Source organism: Marmota monax, unplaced genomic scaffold (genome assembly GCF_021218885.2).
Source record: "Marmota monax isolate L192 unplaced genomic scaffold, Marmota_monax_Labrador192_F-V1.1 WCK01_AAM20220418_F8-fsc00292, whole genome shotgun sequence".
Taxonomy (NCBI): domain Eukaryota; kingdom Metazoa; phylum Chordata; class Mammalia; order Rodentia; family Sciuridae; genus Marmota; species Marmota monax.
In genome coordinates, this window is record NW_026692864.1 from 843,637 (window position 1) to 871,489 (window position 27,853).

Genomic DNA, 27,853 nt, shown 5'->3' on the forward strand with positions numbered 1-27,853 from the left:
ATCCGGACGGGGGCGCAGGGGGATCTCGGTGGAACCTCCAAATGAAAGACCCTCCGACTCCCTGTCCAAGGAAGAACGCACGAGACACTGGCTGCAAAAGCAAGAGGCAGTTTATTGGTACACAGGCGCCTGCGGGTGCGCAGCAGAACCTCAGCCGGAGCTTCGGTGAACTGGCACACCGGGCTTTGGGGCACAGATCTTTTATGGGGTAAAGGAGCAGGTTTCGTGCGCACAGCAAGCAACAGGTTTCTTATTGGTCATTTTGAACCTAGCATATAGGTCACCTAAAGAGCAAGGTCGTTTTTCACTGTATGTTCCTGGAAAACCCACGGTTTTACATTCCATTCTTTCTGTTCCTGCTTATCTGTTCCGGTTTTCCCGATCGTGTCCTGGGACACAATTACCCGGTTCTTTCCCAACCATCCTGTTCTTTCCTAATCGGTTACATTTAACTGGTTATATGAAAAACACATCTGGTGCCTGTTAACTGGTTATCTGAAAAACACATCTGGTGCCTGCGCAGGTTTGTAGCATGCCCTGATGATTTTGTAACTGGGCCTAAAGTTATTGGGCTGGGGTCTCTCATTTCCATACATAGCAAACAGCTAAACCTGTCACCATCACTTCTACTTCATAACAGCCTGTACCTGCTGTCTGCTAAGCTGTGAGGGCGATTCATAGGCCAGTAACACCCAGACCTGCTGTTAAGGAGTGGCTGCTGTGAAATTCCCACTAATACACAGTGGAACCAAACAGTGTTGGCCCAACTGGATTGTGCATGGTCATTGTGGCCTCCTTGGCTGTTTTACCTTTTCCTTTTGTTTCTGAATCCTCTTCTATGTGCCTGTAAAGCCACCCGGGTCCTATGCAGGGTCTCCAGCAGCACTGAGGCTTGCTGCTCAACCAGGTGGCTTGTACTTCCTTTCTTATTCTCTTCCAGCATGGAAGGCCCTAAAGAATGGGACTTACTTAGAATCCAATTATTTGAGGGGACTAGCATGGATTATCACATGACAATTTGAAGCATATAATACATGTGAACAACTCTTGAAACTCGAAGCAATGGGTCCACCAATATTTCTCTAACAGGAATTAAGCATTTGGATTATGACCTTGAAGGAAATGTTACAATATTTTCCTCTGGTGCTGGGGATTGAACCCAGGGGCATTCTACTACTGAGCTACACCCCAGCCATTTTTAAAAATTATGAGACAGGGTCTTGCTAAATTGCCCAGGCTGGCTTCAAACTTGTGACCTTCTGCCTTAGCCTCCCAAGTAGCTGAGATTACAGGTATGTACCACTGTACCCAAAAGGAATTGCTATAGTTGTTAATAGGGTAAGACTGATCAATAGATACTGAATACTCACTCCTGTATGCAGCCCTCTACAATGTCTGTGGCCTGGGAGAAAGAAATGTATTAGTTAGGCTACTTACATAGCAAACAGCTAAATGGTGTTTACAGCAACACTGAGCAGTTCCCAGCACCAAGGAAAGTGTTAGTCAAGTGCCTGTGGGATGTCTCTATTTGGCCATCACAAGAGCACTCTCTCATCATGAGTGACACTACGGTCACCCAAGTCAGGGATCTCAGGTTCTCCTTGACACGTGACCCATACCCAGGCACTATATTCCAGAGGGGCACTTCTGTGACTCCTCATGGACATACAGGGTGATCTTGCCCTCTTTTCCCTCCCCCACATCCTTGCAGTATTCTAACACTTTCTCTGTCCCCACTTTGCCCTAGTGTCCACCCCACAGCCACAATGGGTTCTCTAAAATGCAAATAAAGCTCTTCAGTGAATACTCATTTCCCTGAAGATAAAAGTTCAAATACTTTAACAAGATATATAAAGCTGCTGGGTGTGGTGGCACATGCCTATAATACCAGCAACTCCAGAGGCTGAAGCAGGGGAATTGTAAATTTAAGACAAGCAATCAAGCAAGGCCCTAAGCAACTTAGAGACCCTGTCTCAAAAAAAAAAAAAAAAAAAGGGGGGAGTGGCTTAGTGGTTAAGTGACTCTGGATTCAACCATATTACCAAAACAAGATAAAAAGCCATTACCTCTACCTGCTCCCTAACTCTTGTTACTGTGTCCTGAAGGCCAGGGTCCTGGGTTGCCCTGCACCACACACCCTGTGTGCTACAATGTCTGTGGTCTGGGAGAAATCTTCCAGTTGACTACAGAGCACCAGCTGCCAGGTGCACTCCTGTACTCCTATCTGCTCAGGAGGCTGAGACAGGAGAATTTCGAGTTCAAAGCCAGCCTCAGCAACGGCAAGGCAGGTGCTAAGCAACTCAGTGAGACCCTGTCTCTAAATAAAATACAAAATAGGGCTAGGGATGTGGCTCAGTGGTCAAGTGCCCCTGAATTCAATCCCCAGTACCAAAAAAACAAAACAAACCAAAACAGAAGCAACAGCTGTCCCCATAACTGCCCATGGATATACCCAACCTTGACTCCTGTCTCTTTGCCACATCTGGCTCAGACCTGGTTAGGAGTGTTGTGAGAACTGAATCCTAGGCTTTTACAAGCGATTGGCGGGCACATGATGCTTCCCTCCTCAGGCGGACACCAACTCGATAAGTGGAGGTAAATAAACATCTTGTCCTTACAGTGCACTGTGTGGTATGCTTCTCTAGGGGGTGGCAGGAAGGATGTGGCTGAGAGTCTGGGGTTTGGGAATCTGCCTGAGCAGAACTCAAATCCAGGCTCTATTACTATTTGCTGTTACTTTGGACAAGGTATGTTGTCTCCCTGAGTCTCAGGTTCTTCATCTTTTTTCTTTTTCTTTTGAAACAGTGTTTTGCTAAGTTTCTGAGGCTGAACTGATCTTGTGATCCTCCACCTCAATTTCCCAAGTTGCTGGAATTATATGTGTGTGCCATTGCACCCAGGTAGTTTCATTTTTAAAAAAAAATATATATATTTTTTGTTGATGGACCTTTATTTTATTTGTTTATATATGGTAGAATCGAACCCAGTGCCTCACACATGCTAGGCAGGCTCTCTATTACTGAGCTACAACCTCAGTTCCAGTTTCCTCATTTTGAAGCAGGGATGGTAATACTACCCACTTGAGCTCTCTGTCCTGACAGACTGCACCTGGAGGGGAAGGACTTGGCCAGAGGAGCATGACAAATTGGCTTTTTATAGGAATGTTTGACTGCTCTGTGAGGCTTGTTTTCCAACAAAGACAAGGGATACAGAACAAAAATGTTCTAAAAAGTAAGTACAAATCCTGACGGGCCTCAGCAAATTCTAAGAATTTAATCATTAAGGGGCTGGGGATGTGGCTTAAGCGGTAGCGCGCTCGCCTGGCATGCGTGCGGCCCGGGTTCGACCCTCAGCACCACGTACAAAGAAAGATGTTGTGTCTGCCGATAATTAAAAAATAAACATTAAAAAAAAAAAAGAATTTAATCATTAAGAATATGACAGTTTATAGGCTGGGGTGAAGCTCGGTGATAGAGCACCTGCCTAGCATTTAAGAGGCCCTGGGTTTATCTCAGCCCTCCCCCCAAATTAAAAATGAAAAATACAATTACTTGGGAGGCTGAAGCAGGAGGATTACAAATTCAAGTTCAGCTTTGGTAACTTAGTAAGACTCTGTCTCAAAATAAAATAAATAAAAGGGCTGGGGATATAGCTCAGTGGCAGAGCACCCCTGAATTTAATCCCCAGTACCATAAGTAAGTGAGTAAGTAAGCAGAGCATAGTTTAATGTGTTCAAGACCAAAGCTACAAACTGTTGGCAAATAAATTAGGTCCCTCTGAAAGCTGTTCCAAAGAGCAGAGAGCTACAGATGGTGCCACTTCTCCCTCGTGTTCTCCTCCTCTGCCCTCCTGCTTACTGGGATGGCTTCCTCTGGGATGCAAGGTGAGGAATCGCTCCTGCACAGAAGCAGTTTTAGCAGCAACTGCAATTTTATTAGTCGAGTTGATTTGTCCTGGGTCTGCTGGGTACAATGAGTACCCCTCCAGCCCCATCCTGGCATCCCTCCAGCTGACCTTGGCACACGGCCTGTACGTACGTGGAGGCCAGCAAAGGCGCAGGTGGCAGTAGCAGTGCATGGGGACCCATAGGTCACCTTTCTCCCCTCCAGGGACAGAGGCTCTGGCTGTCTTCCTTCCCTGTCCATTTCCACACCCCCAACATCACCCACAGTTCCCTACTCCTGCTTCTGGTGAGGGCCTAATTGAGGAGGAAGAAGCTGGAGGCCAAAGTTCATGTTGAGCTGGTCAGCCACTTGGGCAGAGCTGAGAATGAGTGGGGGTGGAGTGGCTGGCTGAATCCCAGGAGCTCATGGAACCGTGAGAAGAATCTGGCATGGTGCCCTCCCTGCCCGCACCAGACCTCCCACTCACTTGCCCAGGAGGCCTTTGTCCATGTCCCCATTAGGGAGGGGACCTCTCAGGCAAAGAAGGTAGAAGGCTGTTCATGGTACCCCCCCCCCCCCCCAAGAAAACCCCTGCCTCTGAAAAGGCCCAGGCACATAGACCCGAACCGGCTGCCTATGGTTGAAGCTGGTGGAGTTTGCTGCCTCCTCAGACCGTCAGACTGGAGCCAGAAGTCTGTGATGAGACACCCTCAGCTCCTGGGGGCTGTTGCACGTCAGAGCGCCAAAGGTGCAGGGCCTGGCAAGAGCATACAGGCAGGCTGTCCGGATGGAGGGCTCTGGTAGGGCCCGGCAGCATGGCAAGGGAGAGTCCAGGGTCCAGGTGCTCGCCGAGGGGCAGCTGTCCATGTTAAGTGGAATGGGACGTCATGTTGTAGGACGCATTCTTCAGGGCGTTCAAGAAGAACTGCTCATTCTCCAAGAAGTCCCGGTCCTGCCAGGCAGATTCGGAAAAGAGCTCACACTTCCATGCACTGAGAGGGGGGCCAAACAGCCCTCACTTGGGGGCTCCCTCTCCCAGTTATCGGTCAGCTCTGGGAGGCAGGGTGGGGGCATGAAAGAGCCCAGGCGTAGAGTGAGGCAGACTTTGGTCTCAGTCCTGGAAGGCCACTTGTTAGCAGTGGAACTGATTTCCAGCACATGACCTCTTGTCTCTGAGCCTCACTTTCCTGTTCTAATCTGGAGATAAGAATCTCTCCCATGTAGAGCTGAGTGTGGGTGAAGTTGCTGATCTACATAAAGCCTGAGTGTTAAGCCCAGCACACAGGACATGCTCCCTGAGTGGCCACTGCATTCACAGGCTGTCGGGAGGTTTAACTGAGATGACATTTGCCAGCTGTTGCGTACAGAACCTGGCCTAGAGCAGAAGCCTCCAAGTTGCATGCCGAGTAGTCTGCCTTCTGAGTCTCCTCCAGGAGCTGGGGTCAGCGCTCCCCAGAGCTGTGACATGCTCCCTGATGCCTCTGCCCCGAGCTGGAGGGACTCTGCATGTCACCACAGTGAACAAGAGGACCCAGGCCCAGTGGACACTCACCTGCTCGGCTGTGTGCTTCAGCAGCACCAACTTGGCAAGGAGCTTCGCGGGGCCCGGGCTGGCCAGCAGCTGGCTGCCCTGAAGGGTGGTGGGAGCGGGAGTCACGAGAGCTGAGAAGGCTGAGGAGGAAGTCAGGGCCAAAGTGTTGGAAGGAAAACAGGACCACACGGCTGTACCGCAAGGCTTGCTCACGTGCTGCCCACTAGTGGGACTGGACTGATGTTCACATGGCTCCAACTCTCAAAAGCCTCTGAAAAACACTCATGTGCTCCTGTCTGACAAATCTGCTTCTAAGAATTTATTCAAGGGAATCAGTCAGACAAAGGAGCTAAGATGTACAGAGAGGTTTCCAGGGAGGCACTGCTCATCCTAGTGACAAAAACCTTCAGTGTGGAACAGCCTCAGAGTGGAAAGTGACACTGATCAAGAATGTTAAATCACCGACAGGAAGACACATTCCAGACGTGTATTGCTGAGTGTAAAAGCCAGCTTATAAAACATATTCCCAATTTTGTTTGAAAACATCCATCAGTCTGGAACGTCAGGCACCAAAATGTTCAAGTGGTTCCCCTGGACTGGAGACTTAGATTGAGTGTGATATTGTAAAAAGTTTCCCCCTCTATTTCTGACTTATTTCTCTAAAGTTAACATGCATTAATTGTTTAAAAAAATAAATAACAAGATGACTTTAAGACTCAGGCAGCACGCTGGCACACATTTGTAATCCTAGCATCTTGGGAGACTGAGGCAGGAGGATTGCAAGTTCGAGGCCAGCCTCAGCAACTTAGTAAAACTCTGTCTCAAATCAAAACAAACAAAACCCCAGAAAAAAACTAGTACTAGGCACAGTGGTGTACACCCATAATCCCAGTGATTTGAGAGGCTGAAGCAGGAGGATTCGAAGTTTGAGGTCAGCCTCAGCAAGTCAGCAAGACCCTCAGCATGGTGGTGCATGCCTGTAATCCCAGTAACTCTGGAGGCTGAGGTAGGAGGATTACAGGTTTGAGGCCAGCCTCAGCAACTTAGTTAGACCTTCTTATTTTTTTTTAATATGTATTTTTCAGTTATAGCTGGACACAATACCTTTATTTATGTATTTTTATGTGCTGCTGAGGATCAAACCCAGGGCTTCGCACATGCTACGTGAGCATTCTACCGCTGAGCCATAACCCCAGCCCACAAGACCTTATTTTTTTTTTTTTTTTTTTTTTTTTTTTTTTTTTTTAGAGAGAGAGAGAGAGAGAGAGGGAGAGAGAGAGAGAGAGAATTTTTTTTTTTTTAATATTTATTTTTTTTAGTTCTCGGCGGACACAACATCTTTGTTTGTATGTGGTGCTGAGGATCGAACCCGGGCTGCACGCATGCCAGGCAAGCGCGCTACCGCTTGAGCCACATCCCCAGCCCCACAAGACCTTATCTTAAAATAAAAAATAAAAAGGGCTGGAAATGTGGCTCAGTGGTTAAGCAACCCTGGGTTCAATCCCCAGTACAAAAAAAAAAAAAAAAAAAAAACAACCCATTGCTCCCTCACTTGAGCAGCTGGAGGTTAGCCAGCTTCTCCTCTGCCCCTGCTCTGGGCTGGCGGAGCCCCATCCCTTCCTTGTGGAGCCACTTACCACCCAGGTTGGAGGCTGCTGGGCCCTGGCCTGTTGAGAACAGCCCTGGGAGGCTGGAGGGCAGGTCTTGTCGAGCACGGTCCAGCTGTAGCCTCTGCTGTGCCAAGCTCAGGTGTTCCTGCCCCAGCCCGAGACAGGAGAACTCAGTGGGGCGAGCAGGCGGCTGGGCATGCAGACAGGAGGAGGGGAAAGGGGGAGCCTTGCCTGATGTACATGCTGCTCCTGCTGCTGCAGCCGCTCCTGCTGCTGCCTAACAGCCTGCAGCCGGGCCTGTTGCTCAGACTGCAACTGCCGGGCCTCCTGCAGCGCTTGCTCACCCTCCTGGTACTTCTTAGAGGCCACCTGCAAGGAGGTTTCAGGGTCAAGGCCAGGGTCAGAAGATGTCCCAAACCCACACACCTTCCAGCCTCACCTGGCTCATGTGCTCCACCTCCTCAGCACGGCGCTGGAGACGCAGGCTGGCGGCTCTGACCCTCTCCTTCTCCTGCTGTAGCTCCTGCCGCTCCCGCTCCACAGCCTCCCTCTCAGTTGCCAGCTGCTCCTCCTTGGCCCGGAGCTCGCTGGCCCTGACCCTTAGCTCTCCCTGTTCCTGGAGAAGGCAGAATCTTCTCTGCATCCACCTCTTAGGAGCTATAGCAAGCTGTGCAGCACCCGAGGGTCCCCTCTGCCTACCCTGCTTCTGGAGCTTCCAGGATGGACCAGAGAGGCATGAGACCAAGCTGGGGTGCTCCCCAACAAGCTGTATAACTGCAGCAGGTTCACCTCTGAACCTTAGTTTCCTCATTTCTAGACTACTGAAGTCATAGGAGCTAATGAGAATCAAACCCAAGTCCTTCTGCCTGCTAGGCAAGCACCACTACACATCCTCAGCCCTTTTTATTTATTTTTATTTATTATTTTTTGGTACTGGGGATTGAAAAGAGGTACTTTGTCACTGTATCACTGAGCCACATAGCCAGCTCCTTTTGTTTGCTTCTTGTTTGTTTTTTGGGGGTAGTATCAGGGATTGAACTTATGGACACTGGGCCACTGAGCCATATCCCCAGCCCTATTTTGTATTTTATTTAGTGACAGGGTCTCACCAAGTTTCTTGGTACCTCACTTTAGCTGAGGCTAGCTCTGAATTCCGGATCCTCCTGTCTCAGCCTCCTGAGTTACTGGGATTACAGGTGTGCACCAGCCCACCCTGCTCCTTTTTGTTTTTTAAGACATGGTCTAAGTTGGTTAGAACCTCACTAACTTGCTGAGGCTGCCCCTGAATTTGTGATCTTCCTGCCTTAGCATCCAGAATCATGGGTATTACAGGCATGCACACCATGTGTGGCCTTAGCCCTTTTTATTTTGAGAGGGTCTCAGGAAGTTGCCCAGGCTGGCCTTGAACTTGAAATCCTTCCACCTCAGCCTCCTGAGTAGCTGGGATCACAGTCCTACACGACCATGCCAGGTTCTAATGAGAATTAAATGAGGAAAAAAGTGTATAAAATGCCTCTGGGGACGCAAGGGAGTTACTGTGGTGACAATACTTGTTTAACCACTGCACTCTAAGTATGTCATCACTGTGCTCTTATTTCGTAAGCCCGAAGCTGACGCACCTAGGAGGAAGGCCACGGCTGCTCTGGAGGCTGCCTCACTCACGCCTGTGGCACTGGGACAGATGCTCTTGCCCAGAGGGCCGACCTCCCAGGGGTCTGTTAGGAGGAGGCTCACCTTCTCCAGCCACCCTACCTTGGCCAGGCTGATGAGGGTGCCCTCCCGGCGGGTGTCCACCTGCAGTGCTCGCTCGGCCTCGCGCTCAGCCCGCTCCTTACTCAGCTTCTGCTGCGTGAAGAACTCAGCCCACTCGGCTGCCAGGCGCCGCCTCTCCTCCCCACACTTCTGCATGACCGACTTCTGCTCCTCCAGCAAGGCGCTCTAGATTTGGGGGTGGGGGCGTGGTGAGCGTCTTGTCTGGGTGTAATGGTGGGTCAGCAGCTGAGCCTGGTGCTGGACTCACCTTGGCCCTCTCCAGCTCTTCCCTCTCTATGGCGATCTGCTGGGCCAAGACCTTCCTCTGCTCCTCCAGAGCACGCTGCGTGGACTCTGCCTTGGACTGCTCGGCATTCACACGCCAGCGTTCCTGTTATGATCCAGCACAAAGATAGAAAATGTCGGTCCTTTTTAAAGAACAGAGCTTGCTCTTGTATTTGAACGTACATTAGGTGTGCAAATGAATCTGTCACAGCTAAAGAGGTTAAATGACATTTAGTGACATTGAGTGGGCAAGAGCATCTGTCCCAGTGCCACAGGCGTCATGTGACATGACAGATCTGGGTGACAGGAGGAAAGAAGCACAGTTGGTGGGGGAAGACGTGGAGAGGCCCCAGGGCCAGTGGCCAAGGAATTAAGTGATAGGTGGCCCAGCCAGGGAGATCGTGTGTGCTCAGGTGGGCAGTGCTCAGGGTAGGGCAGAGCTGGAAGACACAGGCAGGAAGGGCAGGAGGGACACTGAGAGGAGCTCTGGGCCTGGGCGATTGCAGGACTCAGGAAGCAGATCAGAGGGCCGACCTCCCAGGGCTCTGGTAGGAGGAGGCTCACCTTCTCCAGCAGCCGGCTCTGCTCACTTAGCCGGGCCTCCATCTTCCCGATGACCTCTTGCAGCCGAGCACGCTCCTCCTCCATGTCCTGCTGCTGCCGGCCCAGCCGCTCCTGCAGTGCTGGGTGGCCCACAGGGCGCTCACTACCTGCCCTCCTTCCTCCTGAGGGGAGCCTGGGCTACTGAGGTGGGGGTAGGGTACCTCGCAGCTGCTCGTCCTGATGCCGGATTCCCAGCTCCCGCTCCTGCGAGGTGGTGAGGTGTGAGGCCTCCACGCGGGAGGACAGCTCATTCAGGCTGCTGGAGAACTTTTCCATCTGCTCGATGATGCCATTCAGGGACCTGGAGGGTGATCCATCAGGGAACCTCAGCCTGTGGAGGCCCAGGCCCGGCCCCTTGGGTGGGCAGTGCTGGGTGGGACACACACCGTGTGTGGGAGGTGGCACTGGTAACTGCATCGATCTCTCGGTCCTTCAGCAACTTCAGTCGCTGCAGCTGCTCCTCATGGTCCTTGCGCATTTCCAGGATAGATGCCCTGAGGAGAGGGTGGCAGAGGCGGTTGGCCCAGGGCCACTCTAGCAGAACCACACAGACGGGATGTGGGGAGAACACCCTGGCAGCTCTTCATGGAAGCAGCCGCCTCTGCGCAGTCCCTCTGCCTCCTCCTCCCCCAGACACTCAGTCTCCATGACTTTCCTTTTTCCTTTTCATACCAGGGACTGAACCTAGGCATTTTTAACCTAGGTTCAGATGAGCCACATCCCCAAGCCCCTTTTAATTTAACTTATATTTTATTTAGAGACAGGGCCTTGCTAAGTTACCAAGGCTGGCTTTGAACTTACAATTCTCCTGCCTCAGCCTCCTGAGCCACTGCACCCAGCTTCCTGACTCTTCTATCTCATCTGTCCTGGTGCCTCAAGGCCATGTGCACCAAAAGATTCCTCCTATTATTAAGCAAAGTCCACTTTTCACAGAGTAAAAGCTGTGTGCCTAACCCCTGTGTCTGGTCCATAGGGCCAGTCTTTTTTTTTTTTTTTTTTTTTTTTAATTTTTTAATATTTATTTTGTAGTTTTCAGTGGATACATCTTTGTTTGTATGTGGTGCTGAGGATCGAACCCGGGCCGCACGCATGCCAGGCGAGCGCGCTACCGCTTGAGCCACATCCCCAGCCCCAAGGGCCAGTCTTAACAAGCCTGCTCAGGCACCTTTTCTTGGTTCATTCTCATCCAGAAAGGCAACCAGATGAACACACCAGCAATGATAAGCACAGCTTTCCCACGGTGGAGCTAGTCACTAGTCTCCATGGGAGAGGTGAGTGGAGTAACCTAGCTTGGCTGGGTCCTCTGGTGCTTGCTGCTGCTCTGCCCTGCCTCCTGGAAGGCTACACTCCTTTGGCTTTTGCCCCTCCTTGCCTCAGCAGAAGAAGTGGCACCCCACTCAGGTGGGCCAATAGGCTGGTGTGCTTAGCATTGGTCTTCACCTCAGTGGGCCAAAGGGAAGGACTCAAACCCCATGCAAAGGCTGCAGAGCCACAGCCTGGGGTCTCTCGATTATTGCTCTTCTCTGCCCTTGTGTCTTGCCCTCACCGCTGTAGCTCCCGAAGCCGCTCCATCTCCTGGTCTTTTTCTTGTGCCGCTGCTGCCAAGCGCCGCTGGTGCTGGGCTGTGAGCTCGGCTCGGGCCTGCTCAGCCTCGTGGCAATGAGAGAGATACTGAGCTGACAGCTCCTCATTCTCTCTGCGGAGCCGCTCTTCCCGTTGCTGGTATGATGTCTCTAGCATCTTAATGCGGCTTCTGCCAAGAGAATACCCACCAAAGGGCCTTTCTGAGCATATCAGCATGGTCTTGGGGTTCAGTGAAGAGATGCAAGTAGCGCTGGGGCAGGACATCAGCCTGGGAAGACCGAGGCAGACCACAGGAAGGAGCTGCTAGGTACCTGTGTGCATTCTCAATGAGCTCCAGGTCTGCCTGGTGCCGCTGCTGTAAACTTTCCAGCAGCAGCTGGTGCTGGGTCCGCTCTAGTTCCAGCTTCCGAACCTAGGAGACAGTGGTAAGCCAGCATACTGCCAGGCGTCTATGCCCCATACCACTTTGTGCCTGCAGTCCTCTTCCCCTCTGGCAAAGCCTCTAGCCCATTAGCCCTGGACTCCCCCCACAGATGCCCAATGTCCCTTACCTGAACCTCCAGCTCTGCCAGCCGTGCGTGGCTCTGCAGCAGCTCTGCTTGGAGCTGGGCAGTGCCACTCTGAAGCTGCGCCTGGGCTGCCAGGAGCTGCTTCTGGTATCCCACATCTGGCAGCAGGCTCTGCTCCAGGGACTCTGGGAACAGGGACTGCAGGGGAGGATGAGAGCTGTCCCACGTCAGGAGCTGAGCTTGGCTACCTCCCGGCCCTCTGCTCACTGGACTTCCTGGCTTTCCCCTCATGGGTGGCTGCAGACAGGGACAAGACCAGGACAAGGTCTTGGAGAGCCCCAGGCCCTGCCACTGAGCTTTCAGCAGCATCTCCCCATCCAGCTCTGGTCAGGCAAGTAAGTGTCCCTCTGTCCCCCCAAATGACATTCTCCCCTTGGCGTCTCTAGCTTCTGAGACAAGAATCAGTCTTAGCTATGACAGTGGCCCTCTCTGTTGGGCCAGAAACCCAGGTGGCCCACCTATGACACTGGCCCTTACTGTTGGACCAGCCACTAATCTGCTTTCTATAAACCGCCCCTCACCCACTGTCTTCCAGGAGCACTATCCTGGGTGCCACACCTCCCAGGCCCAGGTGTCAGAGGTGACTGCCACACCTGGGGAACAGAGCTGGAGGTGTGGTGGGAGGATGGCAGGGATAGAGGAGGCTTTCTAGATGGATGCGGCCCTGCTTTCTGAATGCAGCATTCCTGGCTGTCCCAGCCTGGCTGCCACCTGAAATTCCCTATCGATGCTGGCAGATTCACCCCCAACACCACCTGGGCGTCCTGAGGCTAAAAGTTCAAGAGAGCACTGGTGAGGTGTGCCAGAGTGTTCTGGCTGGTACCACGCTGGGCATATCTGACACTGCTTTCCCAGAAGGTTGTCACAGCCAACTCCTGGAGTTGCCTTTGAACGTGGATGAACTCCCCAGGCCTAAGACCTGTACCTGTTTGTCCATGCTCCCTACCTTGACAGGTGCAGAGAGCCCTGTGGGTTCCTGAGATTTGGGGAAACAAACCGCAGGCTCTGAAAAATAAACCACAGAGAAATTATCAGGAGGCCCAGAGGAGCCCAGGGGTTTCTGCCTTGCTCTGTTCTGAGAGTCCCTTGTTACTTGGCTTCCAGGGGCCTCAAAGGAGGCTCCTCTTCCTCACCCAGGACTAAAGCCCAAGTAAAGCAGAAACAAACCGGTGCCATAGGGGTCTCCAGAGGCTGTTCTTCTCTTTGGGTCACCTGCAGGGAGGGCCAAGGGAGAGTGGCTCCAACTCTCGGGGGACCTGCAGACACAGGGACAAGGCAAGGTAAATAGAACTCTGTGCAGGAAACAGGGAGAGAAGGGAAAGGGTGGCAGCAGGAGTCAAGGCGAACTTCAGGTAAGTAACTTTTTATTAGGAGAGCAGGACCTGGCTGTGCTGGTGGCAGGTAAAGGAGATGAGGACACAGCCTGCAGCAGATCTGCCATGGGTGGGCCTGACAGAGACACTGAACACTACAGCCAGTGGCCACCTGGAGTCCCAGCACGGCCACCTGCCGTCTGTCTATGGGGAAGGAGGCCTGGGCAGGCCCTACTGCCTCACTCCTTCCCAGCCCTGGCTGTGGACATACCCTGTGAGGAGGGGCCTGGCAGCTGGTATTTCTTGTTCTGTTGCTCCTGAGGTCCTTCCCACAGCTGCCTGATCAAGCCCCTGAGTGCTGGTGACAGGTTGGCTGAGGACAGCGCATGTTAAAGGTGAAGGTGACAGAAGGCCCAGGTTAGACTGGATGACCATGGCCGTGGATGAGCTCCCAGTGTGACACTTGTGGCACCCCTCTCCTCTTCCTGCTTCTCCTTGGCCTTCTGTTCCCACCCTCATCTTGGGGATTCTCCCAAGACTGAGCTCCGGGAATGTGTGGGCTGCCCTTCCCTTCCAGAACCACCTCCCCACCTTGGTGGCCATTAAGGCAGTGACTGTCCATGGACTGACAATGGCACGTCACACACACCACAGTTAAGTTCAAGTTCAAGCCTGTCTCAGTCCACTAGCTCCATTCAGCCTTAAACCACAGCTCTGCCCAGTCACCCCTAGGACAGCTGCCGTCAGCTACTTTCATGTTATTTGCACCCCTCCCTGGGCTTGCAGGGCAGCAAGGGTCTTTCCTGTTTGGGTCACAGCTCTGCCCTTGGCTTCAGGTCAAAGTCAAAGTTGTTGCCATCATCACATTCAGCCCAGGGTGTGGTGATGTCCCTGTGCTCTCACACGGCTCTCCAGAGCATCTCCCTGCTTCTTCTGGACTCAGCCCTGCCAGGCCCTTTCACCTTCCTGCCCTCAGAGGTCACTCATACCCTGCCCCACCAGCTGGCTACTCTGTGGCTCCCTAGGATCTGTGTCTTGGCCACCACGTCTTCTCAGACATGCCCCAGAGCCGCGACCATCTCTACCCACATGCACTTCAGTCACTTCAGCTGGGCTGACAGAAACACTGACAGTCACACACTGGGCTTCCCTTCCCAGCCGAGAATGCTGTGGACAGGGCCCTTGCTCAGGAGCAGAGGACGGCAGAACCTGCCACCTCAGGGCAGGTCTTCTCCTGCCTGATCCAGTAAGTCCCTGCTGCCAAGGCAGGGCGTGCCTGTCCACAGCCCTGAGCCCTCTAGCATCCATGCCTGGGTAGATGAGCAGCCCTCTCTGCTGTGCCCAACAGGAAGAGAAGCAGAGCTGAGAGTGGCCCATGGCATACTGCTGACATCTCCCACAGAGAATGTGGCAGGCGAGATGGGAAAGCTGGCCCTGGAGACCCTGCCTGGGCCTTCTCACAGATACAGCAGCCCAGGCCCATACCTGGCTGTCCCCACTGAGTTCGGACCCTTATAAGCCTCAGCATGCTCCTCTCTGGCCACACCCTGGGACTTCTTCCGAGACAAGACATGGCTCAGCCAATCCTCCTCCTCTCCCGCCTCAGACTCTCGCAGCTTGGAGGACTGGCTGGCTTGGGCAGATGGCCCTGTATTCTCTGCTGGTGGCTTTGACCCTGAGGAGGGCAGCCCAAATGGGGCAGAGTTTGGGTCTAGGGCTGAGTGCTGGCTCACAGGACCAGGTACAGAAGGTGTGGAGATTGCCAAGCCTCCCCGACAGGACTCTCGGGTGGGAGAGGGAGGAAGCAGGTCCAAGTCGTCATCCTTGAGGCCCAACCAGTCAGCTCCTCCCTTCCTGGGGGAGATTGGGCTGGAAGCTGCTGGAGGACTTTGTTTGGTGCCTGGTTCTCCCTTGGGGTCTGGGCCACCTTCTAAGACCCTGTTGCAAGACAGAAAGGACAGCATCAGGCAGGGGAGGCACCCTGTCCCAACAGCCCCTTGCCAGTCTTTCCCTCTGTTGTCGGGAGTAGGGGAGGTGGGAGGGTGGACTATGAGGTCCACAGCAAGGAGTCAGAGATGCTCAGCAACTCTGCACAACCAACATGAGGCCCAATGAGCTCCAGGGGCAGGGCAGTGGCATGCTCTATGCTATTTAAGGATGTGGCTCTGGGTGACGTGCTTGCCTAGCATTCATGAAACTCTAGGTTTGAATCCTAGAGTGGCAAAAAAATAAAAATAAAAATAAATATTCTGGGACTGAGGGGCTGGGGACAATGAAGCTCAGTAGTAGAGCATGCGCATAGCATACGTGAGGCCCTGAATTCCATTCCCAGCACCAAGCGGGGGAAAAAACATTCTGGGATTGGGAAGAAAAATCCACGTGGAGTAGTTATGTAGCTGGAAAGAGAGGCCACAAGGCCAGGGCAGCAGAGCTGATCGTGTTGAGCCTGGTGAAGGGCAGGACGAAATTCTCTGTACTGTTCTTACAACTTTTCTAGAAGTGTGGAATTACTTCAAAATACAGTTTAACATATATACTGACAGAAAACAAATTCAGACAATTCCATCACTGATTTAATCTTCTGTTAAAAATCAGGAGGCTGATGGTCAGGGCCAAATCCAGGATCGAGCTTGTCTCCACCCTTCTGCTTGAACTGCTGGGACCAGGCAGCCTTCTCTCCCTTCAGCACCCACAGAGCCTTACACCCTGCCGCCCCCCACAGGGCTGTCAGGTAGGATGGGGAGAGCTGCAGGGACCTGCCTTTCCAGAGGCTGGCCTCCCCAGGCCCTGCTTACCTGACAGACTGTCGCCGAGACTGTGGACCCTCGGAGGAGCCCACAGTGGGCTGGTAGGCCCCAAAGATGAGGTCCTCATTGTCCCAGCTATCTTCTTCTTTGTCTGTAAAATAAGGGGCTTGTGACCATGATCTAGAGCAGGGGAAATGGCAGCCCTACATATAAGAGAAGCAGAGTGGGGTTGCTCGAGAGGAAGCCCTTCGGACGCATGAGAACATCCGGGGACTGTGGAGACACATGGCCAAGCCCTGCCCACCTCCCTTAAGGTCAGGCCCAGAATGCTGTGTTTCACAAGAACAAATCTCAACAGATGGCTGGTGGGATGATGCTTTGAGAAACACTGGTCCTGAGAAATTTTTAAGACATGAGCTGCTGCCTATCAAGAAGGCGGAGCCAAGTATGGTGGCACACGCCTGTAATCCCAGTGGCTCAGGAGGCTGAGGCAGGAGGATTGAGAGTACAAGGCCAACCTCAGCAAAATCGAGGTGCTAAGCAACTTGGTGAGACCCTGTCTCCAAATAATATAAAAAATAGGGCTGGAATGTGGCTCAGTGGTTGAGTGCCCCTTGAGTTCAATCCCCAGTACCCTAAAAAAAAAAAAGAAAGAAAGAAAAAAGAGGGTAGAGAAACCAACTTAAACAGTAATTCATAATCAGATAGCGTGTATATAAAGCAACGGGACAAGGGTAAGAGTTATCTCTTGACACTTCTGTCTCCGTTACAGACGTGTTGATCATGTGTATGTGTCATGACGACATGTCATGGTGCCAGTGTGGTAGAGACCAGGTTTAGAGGTGCCTTCCCCTTCCCTCCTGTCCCATCCTGCCCCTTGGCTTCCTCACCCTGTGGTTTCTGATATTTTTTGTCTAGTTTGAACTCTCTGTGTTGTCCGGGACTCGGATGAGCTAGGAGTTTTGAGGCTGTGCTTCGACCCAGCAGTTCATCCAGCTTGGAGCGAGCAGGGCGGGGCCCTTCCCTGCAGGATGGGATGTGGGGAAGGAATTTATGGCAAGGAGGCTCCCAGGGGGACCACACTGTCCCCTCTCTTGAGCTTTTCTTGAGGTGGCACCACAGCCAGGATCCTCCACTCATAATCATCCTTACTGGTTACCCATCTGTCTCTTCTCTCCCTTGGGGCTGTCTCCGAACCCCAGGGTGGCCATGATGTCGTCCCCATCATCAAACAGCAACTCCTTCTTTCGGATGGGAGTGTCCCCAGGAGTTAGAGGAATACAGGGACCTAGGAGACAGAACCAGGATCCAGGCCTCATAGACTTCTTGCTCTCTATCATGACTGATGGGCCAGGAGGCAGGTAACAGGTTTACCTGTCTGGTTGGCCTATAGGACCTGACTCCCCCACACTCCTAGGCCCATGCTTCCCGCTCCCTGCTTCTGGAGACTGATAACCTTTTCTGGACTTGAGACCTGTGGTCCCACCCTGCTGAGATTCCACACCAGAAAGTCCAGTAAAATGGTCTGTTTTCAACAGACTCTGCCCCCAGGATGAGGAACAAGCTCCTCCAAATCACCTTGCTCTCTGACTGGGATGGGACTTCTGTTGGAAGCTGTTTTACTCTCTGTCACAGGTGGCTTCTTGGCAATGTCTTCTTCCTCATCAGAGAGAAGTCCTGCCAATGGGTCTTCCAAGTCTCAGAGCCAAAAGGGAAAGCAGAAGTTAGACTGTAGCACTTTGTCCAAGAAAAACAGACCTGGGGCTGGGGCAGCTACCCCCAGAACACGAACAAGCTCTTTAGCACTGCAGGGAACAGCCCACTGCAGGAGGCTATGACACAGAGACAAAGCTCGCACAGGGGGCGGTGGGCAACTCTGACTCTACTAGCTAGCTGCAGGGGCTCCTGGAAATGTCCCAAAGGGATCAGAAGAGAAGTAGAGCACTGTGTAGATTTTCCTACACTTCAGAAAGTCTGCACTTTGATACCTGGTTTCCAAGTCCTTGCAAGTAAGTTCCCCAGATGCCCTGGCCAATACAACCCAGCTCACCCCTCCTCTAGGACTGACATCAGGATACCAGCTCTCTGCTCCTCCTCTGATACACAGACTTGACCTCAGGCAAGCAGCAAGCATTACCCTGGCTACTCCCAAAACCGAGTGTCTAGGAGCAGAGCTAGGGTCTCTGGTACCTCCAAAGGAAAGCTTCCTGTACTGATGCCCAAAGCTGCTGGGAGAGGTGGTTGGCTGCTTGGTGGCAACTGTGTCCCCTAAAGGAAGAAGAGAGAGAGAGAGAAATTGTGGGACTAGGTCTTTCCTGGCTGAGGTCCTCCTCCACACCTTGGACTAGCGACCTGGGTGGGGGATACTTCATCCTAGGAAGCCTGAGCCCGTGGGCACAGGCACAGCCATGGAAGCGTCCATACCCATTTTCACCCAGGCTTCTGGCAGGGAAATGTGGTAAGAGGCCTGCTGTCAGCCCCTTGTCATGCATCACTCCAAACAGGGAGCAGGGATGGGGGAGCAGGGAGAGGCAGAAGCTACCGTGCAACTTTCCTTTTTAAAAAGAAATTATTATTCTCAAAGGTGCTGGGAATCAAACCTAGGACCTCATGTGGTCAGGCAAGTGCTCTACCATTAAGCTACACCCAGACCCCACTTTCCATTTTAACTGGAAAAGCTCCTTGAGGAGCTGCACATGTTGAACTTAGAGGAAATGGAACCACCCCCTACCCACCTAACACACACACACAGAGGCACAATTAGCCTTGGCCTCTCTGTCCCAAGCTGAAAAAACCCACAGGACATGTGCGTCCTTCTAAGCACCTCTGAGGTACTGTCCTCCACTCACCCTTCTCACCAGCTGCGAGCCTGCTGGCAGGTCTGGGATTGCTAGGCAGCTCCTCTTTCCCAGAACCCTTGGTAGCTGTTTTGCCAGAGGCTGGATGAGACTTCTTCAAACCCAGGATATCGGCGTCCATGTCATCTAGATCCTAGACAATAGGACGGTGGGGCACAATGCCTAGGGAGATGCTGTGGTGTGTGCTCAGTGTCCCCCTAAGTCTGTGTGAAAGGCTTGGCCCCAGAGTGGTGGTCTTAGAAGGTGGGGCCTTGTGCAAAGTCCATAAGTAACTGCGGACCTTGAAAGGGACTGTGGGACCGCCATTCTCTTTCTTTGCTCCAGTTCCAAATGTGACCATTTGCTCCCACACATGTTCCTGCCATGATGTGTCACCATCTGGCACCCTCACCTCACCTCATTGGTGAGGTGAAACCAAACCAATCCCCGCCTCCACCTCATATTGGACGCTGAGCTTCCAAAACTGTGAGCTAAATAATCCTCCTCTCTTTATAAGTGAGCCGTCTTGGGTACTTTGTTGCAGTAATGTAAAGTTGGTAGTCAGAATGGGAGGAGGGGTTCTAGCTAAGGAGGGGGCAGGCACCTGGGGACGAACTATGAGAGAACAGAGGAAAATAAAACCCTGTTGAGAAAAATAGTGAGTTAGGAAAGAAAACGGAACTGAAGGTGAGCAGAGTGGAGTCAGGGGCCAGGCTCATGGTCTGGGAATACGAGATTCAAAATCTCCACCAAAAACAGAATCAGAGAACCTGAGGGTCATGCCTGGGACTATGGCCAGCTGGCCTGGGGGAGAAAGATTTCAGACTGAGGTTAAAGAAGCTGAATCTAGAGCCAAGAAGGGAATGGATGCCAATTCTTTCGAGCTCTACAGGGATGGAGCCAAGAGCTCAGCCTTCACCCAGAGACTGTGACAAAATGGGGTAAATGGCTGGGCCATGAAGCCTGGAGTCAGAGGGCAGGCTGCTGCTGGCTGTAGGTGAGGGACAACCAAGCCCCTGAGCACTGTGTGATCATATTCTTACACATGGTTCAGAATTTATGTCTTAAGATTCCAGTGTAAAAAGATCAGCTCTGGGCTGGATGTGATGAAAAGGGGATACTAGTTAGCAGGGACGTGGACAGAAAAGGTTAAGAGAAAAAGTTAAGGACAGGTCAAGAATAGGCTTTAGAGGGGACGTGATCTCCAGGTGAGTCTCCAGGTGGAGGCCAGCCCCATTTAATCAGAGGCCTGTGGTATAGACTTTCCAGTCTCCAGATAGCAAGAAAACTCATTATACGCAGGGGAGCAAAAGGGCAACAGTTCGGAGGAGAAGGTACTGGGAATAGAATTGACCAAAGTGTGTTACATACATGTATGAACCTGTAACAAAGAATCATACTATTATATGTATATTATATGTATAATGCATCAATAAAAATTAATTTAAAAGAAGGGTAATAGCTCAGGGGTTCCTCTGTTCTTGCACTAGGAGAGGGTCAGAAATATAGGTGGAGCCAAATGCAGTGGTGCACGCCTGTAATCCCAGCTGCTCAGGAGGCCGAGGCAGGAGGATCATGAGTTCAAAGCCAGCCTCAGCAACTTAGTGAGACCCTAAGCATTTCAGTGAGACCCTGTCTCTAAGTAAAATACAAAATAGGGCTGGGGATGTGGTTCAGTGGTTAAGTGCACCTGGGTTCAATCCCCGGTACCAAAGGAGACATTAGAGGGAGAACACAGCCATGGTATAAGGCATCAGTGCCCTATCCCAGCCCACCCCTGGGGCCTGGGAACTGCTTCCCTACCTTCATGGTCTGCAGCAAGGCCTGCGGGTCTGCCTCTGACACATCGGAAATCTAAGGCCACAGGAGGCAAGGATGCAGATGAGAGGCACATTAGTCAAGGCCCAGTAGCACTAAGGGATCTAGCCCCTGTTACCTTGCTTCTTTGGGAGTAGGTGGCTTAGCAGCGGTACAGCTTGGACAATAGGCATAAACAGAAGGGTCCCTTGCCCTCTACCCTTGGGGCTCAGCTGTAGTGAAGTTAAACTTGCCCAGCTGTGGAGCCCCGTAAAGTGCTGCCACTTTCTGTTCCTCCCAGTGGAGAAGTCACTTCCATCACAGGACCCGAGCTTTACTGCTTCCCAATCATGTGACCAGACCATGTGGAGCTTCTTACAGGAAGGGCAACATCCAGCTCCCACAGTTGCAAGAGGCCTACCTTCTAGCTCATGGTTCTGGTTGGTCCATGTGGCAGCCCTTGGGCATTGTTTTGCTTTAAGAACAAAGTGACTTTGCCAGGACTTCTACACACTTCTGTGAGAGGCTCCTTGGCCACCATACCAATCTCACTGTTCTCAGGGATAAGCAGAGAGGCTAAGGACTGGGGACTGGGCCAGGCTCACCTCAGCATCAGCTTCTACCAGGGTATCAAAAATATTGTCATCCAGGAGGGACCTGCAAAGAGATTGCTGCAATCAGCACTAACCCCTCTACCTGGTCAGGTTATTCTAAAAAATGGAGAGGGGAGAGCTTAGTGGTAGAGCATATGGTTGGCACATATGAGGCCCTCAGTTCAATCCCAGCACCACCAAAAAAAAAAAAAAAAAAAAAAAAAGAGGGGCTTAGAGAACTTGGAGAGATTTCTCCAAGAGGACAAATATGCAAAAAGGAATTCATGAGCACCTAGTGCAGTGATTTTCTTTCTTTCTTTTTTTTAAGTGATAGAGACCTTTTAAAACCAAACTGTTAGAAACAAAAGGAGGCTGGGGATGTAGCTCGGAGATAGAGCACTTGCCTAGCATGTGTGAGGCACTGGATTTAATCCTCAGCACCACATCAAAATGAATAAAAGACCATCAACACCTATAACTAAAATATTAAAAAAAAAAAAAAGGAAAGAGGAAGACAACTGCTGTAGCTAAAATGAAGGTAGAGGGTGGAGCACAACAAGGTTCCTCCCTTATTGCTCATCTGTCAGAAGAGTGAACACAACTTGAAAATCACTGATCTGGGCCAATCCCCTTATTAAGAAAATTTAAGCTCAGACAGGTTCAGGAACTGCTCAATTAACAGATAAGGGACCAGAAGGCTTGGCTTCTGACTTCCAAGTCAGTTCTCCTTCACTCCTCTAGGGCCCTTCAATAACTGGAAGTTAAGGAAAGAGAGTAGAAGTTCCCGACCTCAGCAGCAGGCATGCACCAGTGGGAAGTGGGCTGGATGGGCCACGATCCCTAGGCCGCCCCAGTGCTCACCTTGCTCTGGTCTTTGAAGAAGGGAGCCCCTGAGGTGCACGTGTGGAGCCTCTGGCATGTGAAGCTAGTTCAACAGGCTTCTCAGGTAGTGCCACTGGAACAAGGGATGACGGAAAAGAAGTTGTTCGGTTACAGAGAACCGAGTTGAGATGAAAAGGATGTCAAGTGCCTGCATCCAGCTGTCTCCATGACCTTCCCAAGGAAAGAAGGGCAGTTTGGAGGAAGGAAACTGGTGCCAGAGGCAGGTCTCAGTGCTTACCTTGGGGAAAGGAGTGGTACATTTCCAAGGAAGAAGTCAACCCTAGACATCAGTGTGTGTCACATGAAGAGCTCAACCCAAGCCAAGCCAACTGCACCCCCAGGTTGGCAGAGGGCACCTGACTTTGTGAGTTCTCCTTGCCAAGTGGGGGAGGCTAAGCCTCACTGTCCCCAGTGAACTTTGCCCAACCCAAAGCCCTGCTCCTCAGCACAGCAACACAGACACAAAGGGTAAGGGGCCAGTCTTCAGAATATATCAGGAACTGCTACAACTCAACAAGGAAAAGCCAAAGAACCCAGCTAAAAATGGGCAAAGATCTGAACAGACACTTCTCCAGAAAAGGTAAACAAATAGCCAATAAACACCTGAAAAGATGCTTGCCATCATGAGTCACTGGTGACATGCACGTCAAGGCCACAGTGAGATACACACTCTACACTCCCAAGGATGTTATGAGCAAAAGGGTGGGAAGCACTGGCAAGGACATGGGGAAACCAGAACCCCCTCACGCTGCTGCGGGGAAGACACAAAGACAGCTGCAACGGAAAGCAACTGGTGGTTTCTCAAAGAGCAAAACACAGAGTTACCATAAGGCCCAGCAAGTCCACTCCCAGGTTATACTTGAAAGAACTGTAAGTACACACAAAAACCTATCCACAGCTGTGCACAGCAGCATTATTCATAGTAGCCAGAAATAGAATAACCAAATGTCTTTCACCTGATGAATGTGGTATACCTGCCCTATGGACTATTCTCTAGCCAAAAAAAGAAACGAGAAGGAGGCTTGGTGGGAGGCTGAGGTAGGAGGATTCCAAATTTAATTGCCAGCCTGGGTAACATAGGGAGAACCTGTCTTAAAATAAAAACTTAAAGGGCTGGGGATGTGGCTCAAGTGGTAGTGCACTTGCCTGGCATGCGCAAGGCACTGGGTTCAAAACTCAACACCACATAAAGATAAAATAAAGATATTATGTCCACCTAAAACTAAAAAATAAATATTAAAAAAAAATAAAAATAAAAACTTAAAAAGCTGAGGATGTTGGGCTAGGGATGTGGCTCAGTGGTAGAGTGCTCACCTAGCATGTGCAAGGCCCTGAGTTAAATCCTCAGCACCACATAAAAACAAAATAAAGATATTGTGTCCAACTACAACTAAAAAATATATTTAAAAAAAAAAGTTGAGAACGTGGGCTGGGGTTGTAGCTCAGTGGTAGAGCACTTGCCTGGCATGTGTGAGGCACTGGGTTTGATCCTTAGCATCATATAAAAATAAACAAAATAAAAGTATTGTGTCCATTTATAACTAAAAAAAAAGAAGAAGAAGAACATTCATCCAGGTGTGATGGTGCACACCTGTAATCCCAGTGGCTCTAGATGCTGAGACAGGAGGATCTTGAGTTTAAAGCCAGCCTCAGCAAAAGTGAGGCACTAAGCAACTCAGTGAGACCCTGTCTCGAAATAAAATACAAAATAGGGCTGGGGATGTGGCTCAGTGGTTGAGTGCCCTTAAGTTCAATTCCTGGTACTTAAAACAAACAAACAACAACAACAAAAAAAACTGGAGATGTAGCTCAGAGGTAGAGCATCCTTAGCAAACTGGAGGTCCCAGATTCAATCCCAGTACCTCAAAAAATAAATGAATAAGTAAATAAGAATGAGGTACTGATACATGCTGAAATGTGAATGAACTTTCATAACATCATGCTAAGTGAAAGAAGTCTGACGCAAAGGCCAGATTCTGTATGGTTCCATTTTATACAAACGTTCAGAACAGGAAAATCTATAGAGACAGAAGAAATAAATGGTGGCCTAAGATTGGGTAAGGAGAGTGAGGACTGACTACTAATGGGCATAGAATTTATTTATAGGGTGATGAAATGTTCTGGAATTAGATAGTGGTGATGTTCTAATATTTTAAATGCCACTGAACTGTACACTTTTAAAGAGTAAATTTGAAGCTAGGTGCAGTGGTGCATGCTTGTAATTCCAGCAACTTTGGAGGCTGAGGATTGAAAGTCTGAGACCAGCCTTGGCAACTCTGTGAGACTCTGTCTTGAAAAAAAGGCAGAGGGTGGCTGAGGATATGGCTCAGTGGTAAAGTGCCCCTGGGTTCAATCCCATACCAGATTAAAAAAAAAAAAAAAAGTAAATTTTATGGTCTGGCCTGTGAATTAAAGGGCACTTACTATCATCTCCCAGGAGGTCACCAAGGACTTCATCAATGGAGCCTGGAACAGAAAAGGGCTAGCATGACTTAGGAAGGAAAGAAGGATAGTGTTTACAAACCTCGAGTCTTGGGACTCCCCCAAGACCCTGGTCTCTCAATGCTGGGTCATGTGTGGCTCTGCCTTCACTGGCCTTGGGGTATTTTCTAACCCTCTGGCAAAGTCACCACACTTTGTTGAAATACCTCAAATATAAATTTAAAATAACTTTCTCGGGCTGGCGCTGGGGCTTAGTGGTAGCACACTTGCCTGGCATGTGTGAGGCATTGGATTTGATCCTCAGCACCGCATATAAACAAACACATAAAATAAGAAAAAAAACTTCAATTAAAATAACTTTCTCAAAGGATGCTGGTGAAGCTTTTCAGTAGAACCTCCTTTCAACTTGCCTCCCCCACAACACACTGGCCAACATTCAGTGTTCTGGACTCTGAAAAGTCCAGTATGAGTCTTTGGGAAAAGCATCCAAATTTCTAGGCACATGCAAGCTTCTTTCATGCCAACAGCTTCCTTGACACACCCCCCTCAGTGGTCTGGACACACCTTCCCTGGCCACTTCCTGAGTGAGCATGTTGGGGAAACCCAGGTCAGAACACTGAATCAGTTCTCCCACTTGGCGAAAGTGCCTTTACCACACTTAACCCCAATCAGGTCGCCTGAATACAGGAGCCAATGAGAAGAATTTCTTCCAAAATCTCATTTCTTTTCTTCTTCTTCTTCTTCTTCTTCTTTTTTTTTTTGGTGGTGTGGGAGATGGAACCAACACACAAGGCAAGTGCTTTACCACCAAGCTAACCCCCAGCCCCCAAAACCTCATTTCTTATTTATTTCTGAATTTCTCTTAAGAGCCCAAGAGGCAGAATACTGAGTCCCTAGGAGCACACAGGCTGCCTGAGGTCTTAAGGGAGAAACAAGACTCTCGCCAAGAACATTTAAACAGACATGTCTACGTTGTGTTGGTACCAAAGGGAAAAAAAGAGACACACTGGCTTAAGGGTAATGTTCCATCTCTACTGACCTTTCAGTCCCTTCTTGGTTTTGGATGCCTAAAAATGGGAAAAACAAACAAACAAACAAACAAATACAAAAATCAAATGGTGAACTTGTGTTGAAGCTAGAAAAGAAGAATAGTTTTGCTTTAGGAAGAAACACCAATGGCATTTTCAGACAGAATTTCCTTTATGTTTTCTTGTGTCTGACAATGGACTTATTCAGAACATAGCAAGACCCGCCACTAAGCAGCAGTGGCACCCATAAGCAGCAGAAATTTCTTCTTTTCCCTGATTTCCAAATACCACATGCAAACCCTCACAGCTGGGATACAATATGACTGAAAATGTTTCTTTCTATTCCATGAGCCTGAATCCTCAGTACTACTGATGGTTACTTAAAAAATGCTCCCAGCTGCTGAGTGTGGTGGTGCATGCCTATAATCCCAGAGACCTGAGAAACTGAGATAGGAGGATCACAAGTTTGACTCCAGCCTCAGCAATTTAGTGAGGCCCTAAGCAACTTGGCAAAACCTTGTCTCAAAATAAATAAATAGATACATAGATAAGACAGGGGATGTTGTCAGTGGTAAAGTGCACCTGGGCTAAATCCCCAGGACCAAAAAAAAAAAAAAAAAAGAGCTCCCAGTTGGGCTAGGGATGTAGCTCAGTGCTAGAGCTCTAATCTTGGGTATGTGAGGTCCTGGATTCAATTCCTAGTATCACAAAACCAAAAATGCTTCCAGCTGTACATTCAGAAGCTCAGGAGAAAACCTGCTATAGTTTAAGTCTGAGAACTTGATATCAATGCTTTTTCTTATCACTCTTCTCTGGGGATCACATCCTGGTCCTTGCCATGCATCTCCCAAAGCATTCTATACAGTCAAGATTTGGGGGGCCCAGAGTGGGGTGAAGGGATGGCGTTCGCATTCCTACACATCTTCCTATGCCTTTTGCTTACCATATCAGGGATCTTGGGGGCTGCTTGAAGGTCCTTCACAGCACTGTCCAGCTCATCTGAATTCTGCCCACATCAGGTTCATCCTCCCTGATGAACAAAATTGAAGTGGTTGCTTAAAAACAACGTAGCTTTAACAGAGCTTGACTCCTAGGGTTATCAAGGTTTCTTCCACTTTATTCATTCAAGGGGACAAAATCTACTTCCATACATTAAAAGATTCTTATGGGAGGCTGGGAATGGTGCCTGTAATCCCAGCAATTTGGGAGACTGAGGCAAGAGGATTCCAAGTTTGAGGCCAGCCTCTGCAATTTAGAGAGGGCTTAAGCAACTTGGTGAGAACCTGCATCAAAATTAAATAAATAAATAGGGCCAGGGATGTGGTTCAGTGGTAAAGTGCCTCTGGGTTCAATACCCAGTAACCCCCCCAACCCCCCAAAAAAATTTCCTTATGGGAAAGTGATTCAGATGAGAAGCAAAGTATTCTGGATAATACGTGTTCTGAATAATTGAACAAAGTGCAGTGGTCAGTGTCCTTACACTAAAAAAGGATGTGGAAAATGACAGGGACCCACTTCAGAAAGGTGGGTGTCTGGAAAGGTGGCCAACTCCCTTCCCAGACAACATTCAAGATTACTTTCTAGACAGCATTGGGCACAAAGCGCAGGCTGTGTTCTCTGGTTACCCCTTGACTCGATTTTCACTGATGGTGGAAGATTTCCCCTCACCTTAGCTGTACCTGGAAGTCTTCCTCAGAATTACCTGTCTCCCTCCAGCTCCTCTTTACGGAAACCCACCTTCGCCACGCCAGGTTAGAAAGGAGTCAGAGGCGGTCATGTCTGTTTCCAGGGTGTTGGCCTGTCCTGGTTTTAGAATGTCACGTTTATATATAGGGGTTTGGGACAAAGGCCACTTGGAATGCTTGTGTTTTTGTTCCTTTGCAGTGGCAACTTCAGCGACCCACAGGTCCAAACGCGTTTTGCTCATAACAGGGGCAGAGGGAGACTTCTGTCCCAGCTTCCCAGGCGGCGGGAATTTTCTAGGAGAGGTTTGTAAAGGCCCAAGGGCTCCAGAGCAGCGTCGCGTCAACGCGTTTACTCGGCCAGGTCCACGTCAGGCATTTTTTTAAGCCCCGAGCCCACCCAAGCCAGAGCTCTTCTCAGGGTCCCTCGTCCGTGACACTGCGTGCTCAAAGCGTCGCCACGGCGCGCCCAGCCCGTCCCGACCCGAGCACAGCCTGCAACCCCCAAGCCCCTAAGGTCCCTGTTACACGCCGTCCGCTCGCAGGCCCGGCCGTGGGGACCTGGTTGGGCCAGAGCCGCTGATTACGGTCTCACTCAGCCCGACCGACGCAGCCTGGCCTCCCGCTCCCGGCCGCGCCGTCGCCAAGGGGCTTCAGGCAGCGCGAGGCATCCTGGGAGTTGTAGTCCTCGCCCGTTCACCCGAGGACGGAGGC

The 27,853-nt window shown here is 50.6% G+C and overlaps 1 protein-coding gene across 13 annotated transcripts; it reads right to left on the bottom strand.

The window, feature by feature from the left end:
* Positions 1 to 92: 92 nt before the first annotated feature.
* On the bottom strand, positions 93 to 27,822 carry Fbf1 (Fas binding factor 1). 13 transcript variants are annotated; one of them, XM_046449638.2, is made up of 30 exons: positions 27,195 to 27,822; positions 26,401 to 26,487; positions 25,469 to 25,496; positions 24,412 to 24,453; positions 21,967 to 22,060; positions 21,118 to 21,169; positions 20,519 to 20,569; positions 18,728 to 18,869; positions 18,069 to 18,146; positions 17,457 to 17,576; positions 17,031 to 17,166; positions 16,769 to 16,902; positions 15,927 to 16,029; positions 14,617 to 15,069; positions 13,403 to 13,504; positions 12,986 to 13,074; positions 12,765 to 12,823; positions 11,801 to 12,055; positions 11,561 to 11,661; positions 11,212 to 11,418; positions 10,052 to 10,159; positions 9,827 to 9,966; positions 9,627 to 9,745; positions 9,046 to 9,168; positions 8,778 to 8,963; positions 7,465 to 7,641; positions 7,257 to 7,394; positions 7,053 to 7,170; positions 5,437 to 5,555; positions 93 to 4,836 (listed from the first exon to the last, which is right to left on the bottom strand). In XM_046449638.2, exons 2-30 carry the CDS (start codon positions 26,401 to 26,403, stop codon positions 4,753 to 4,755), a joined length of 3,561 nt encoding a protein of 1,186 aa, XP_046305594.1. In that variant the 5' UTR covers positions 26,404 to 26,487; positions 27,195 to 27,822; the 3' UTR covers positions 93 to 4,752. The 13 variants fall into 13 exon arrangements, with proteins under 13 accessions (XP_046305594.1, XP_046305595.1, XP_046305592.1 ...); XM_046449639.2 differs by having other exon boundaries at positions 11,801 to 11,956; positions 27,160 to 27,822; XM_046449636.2 differs by having other exon boundaries at positions 27,160 to 27,822.
* Positions 27,823 to 27,853: the final 31 nt, after the last annotated feature.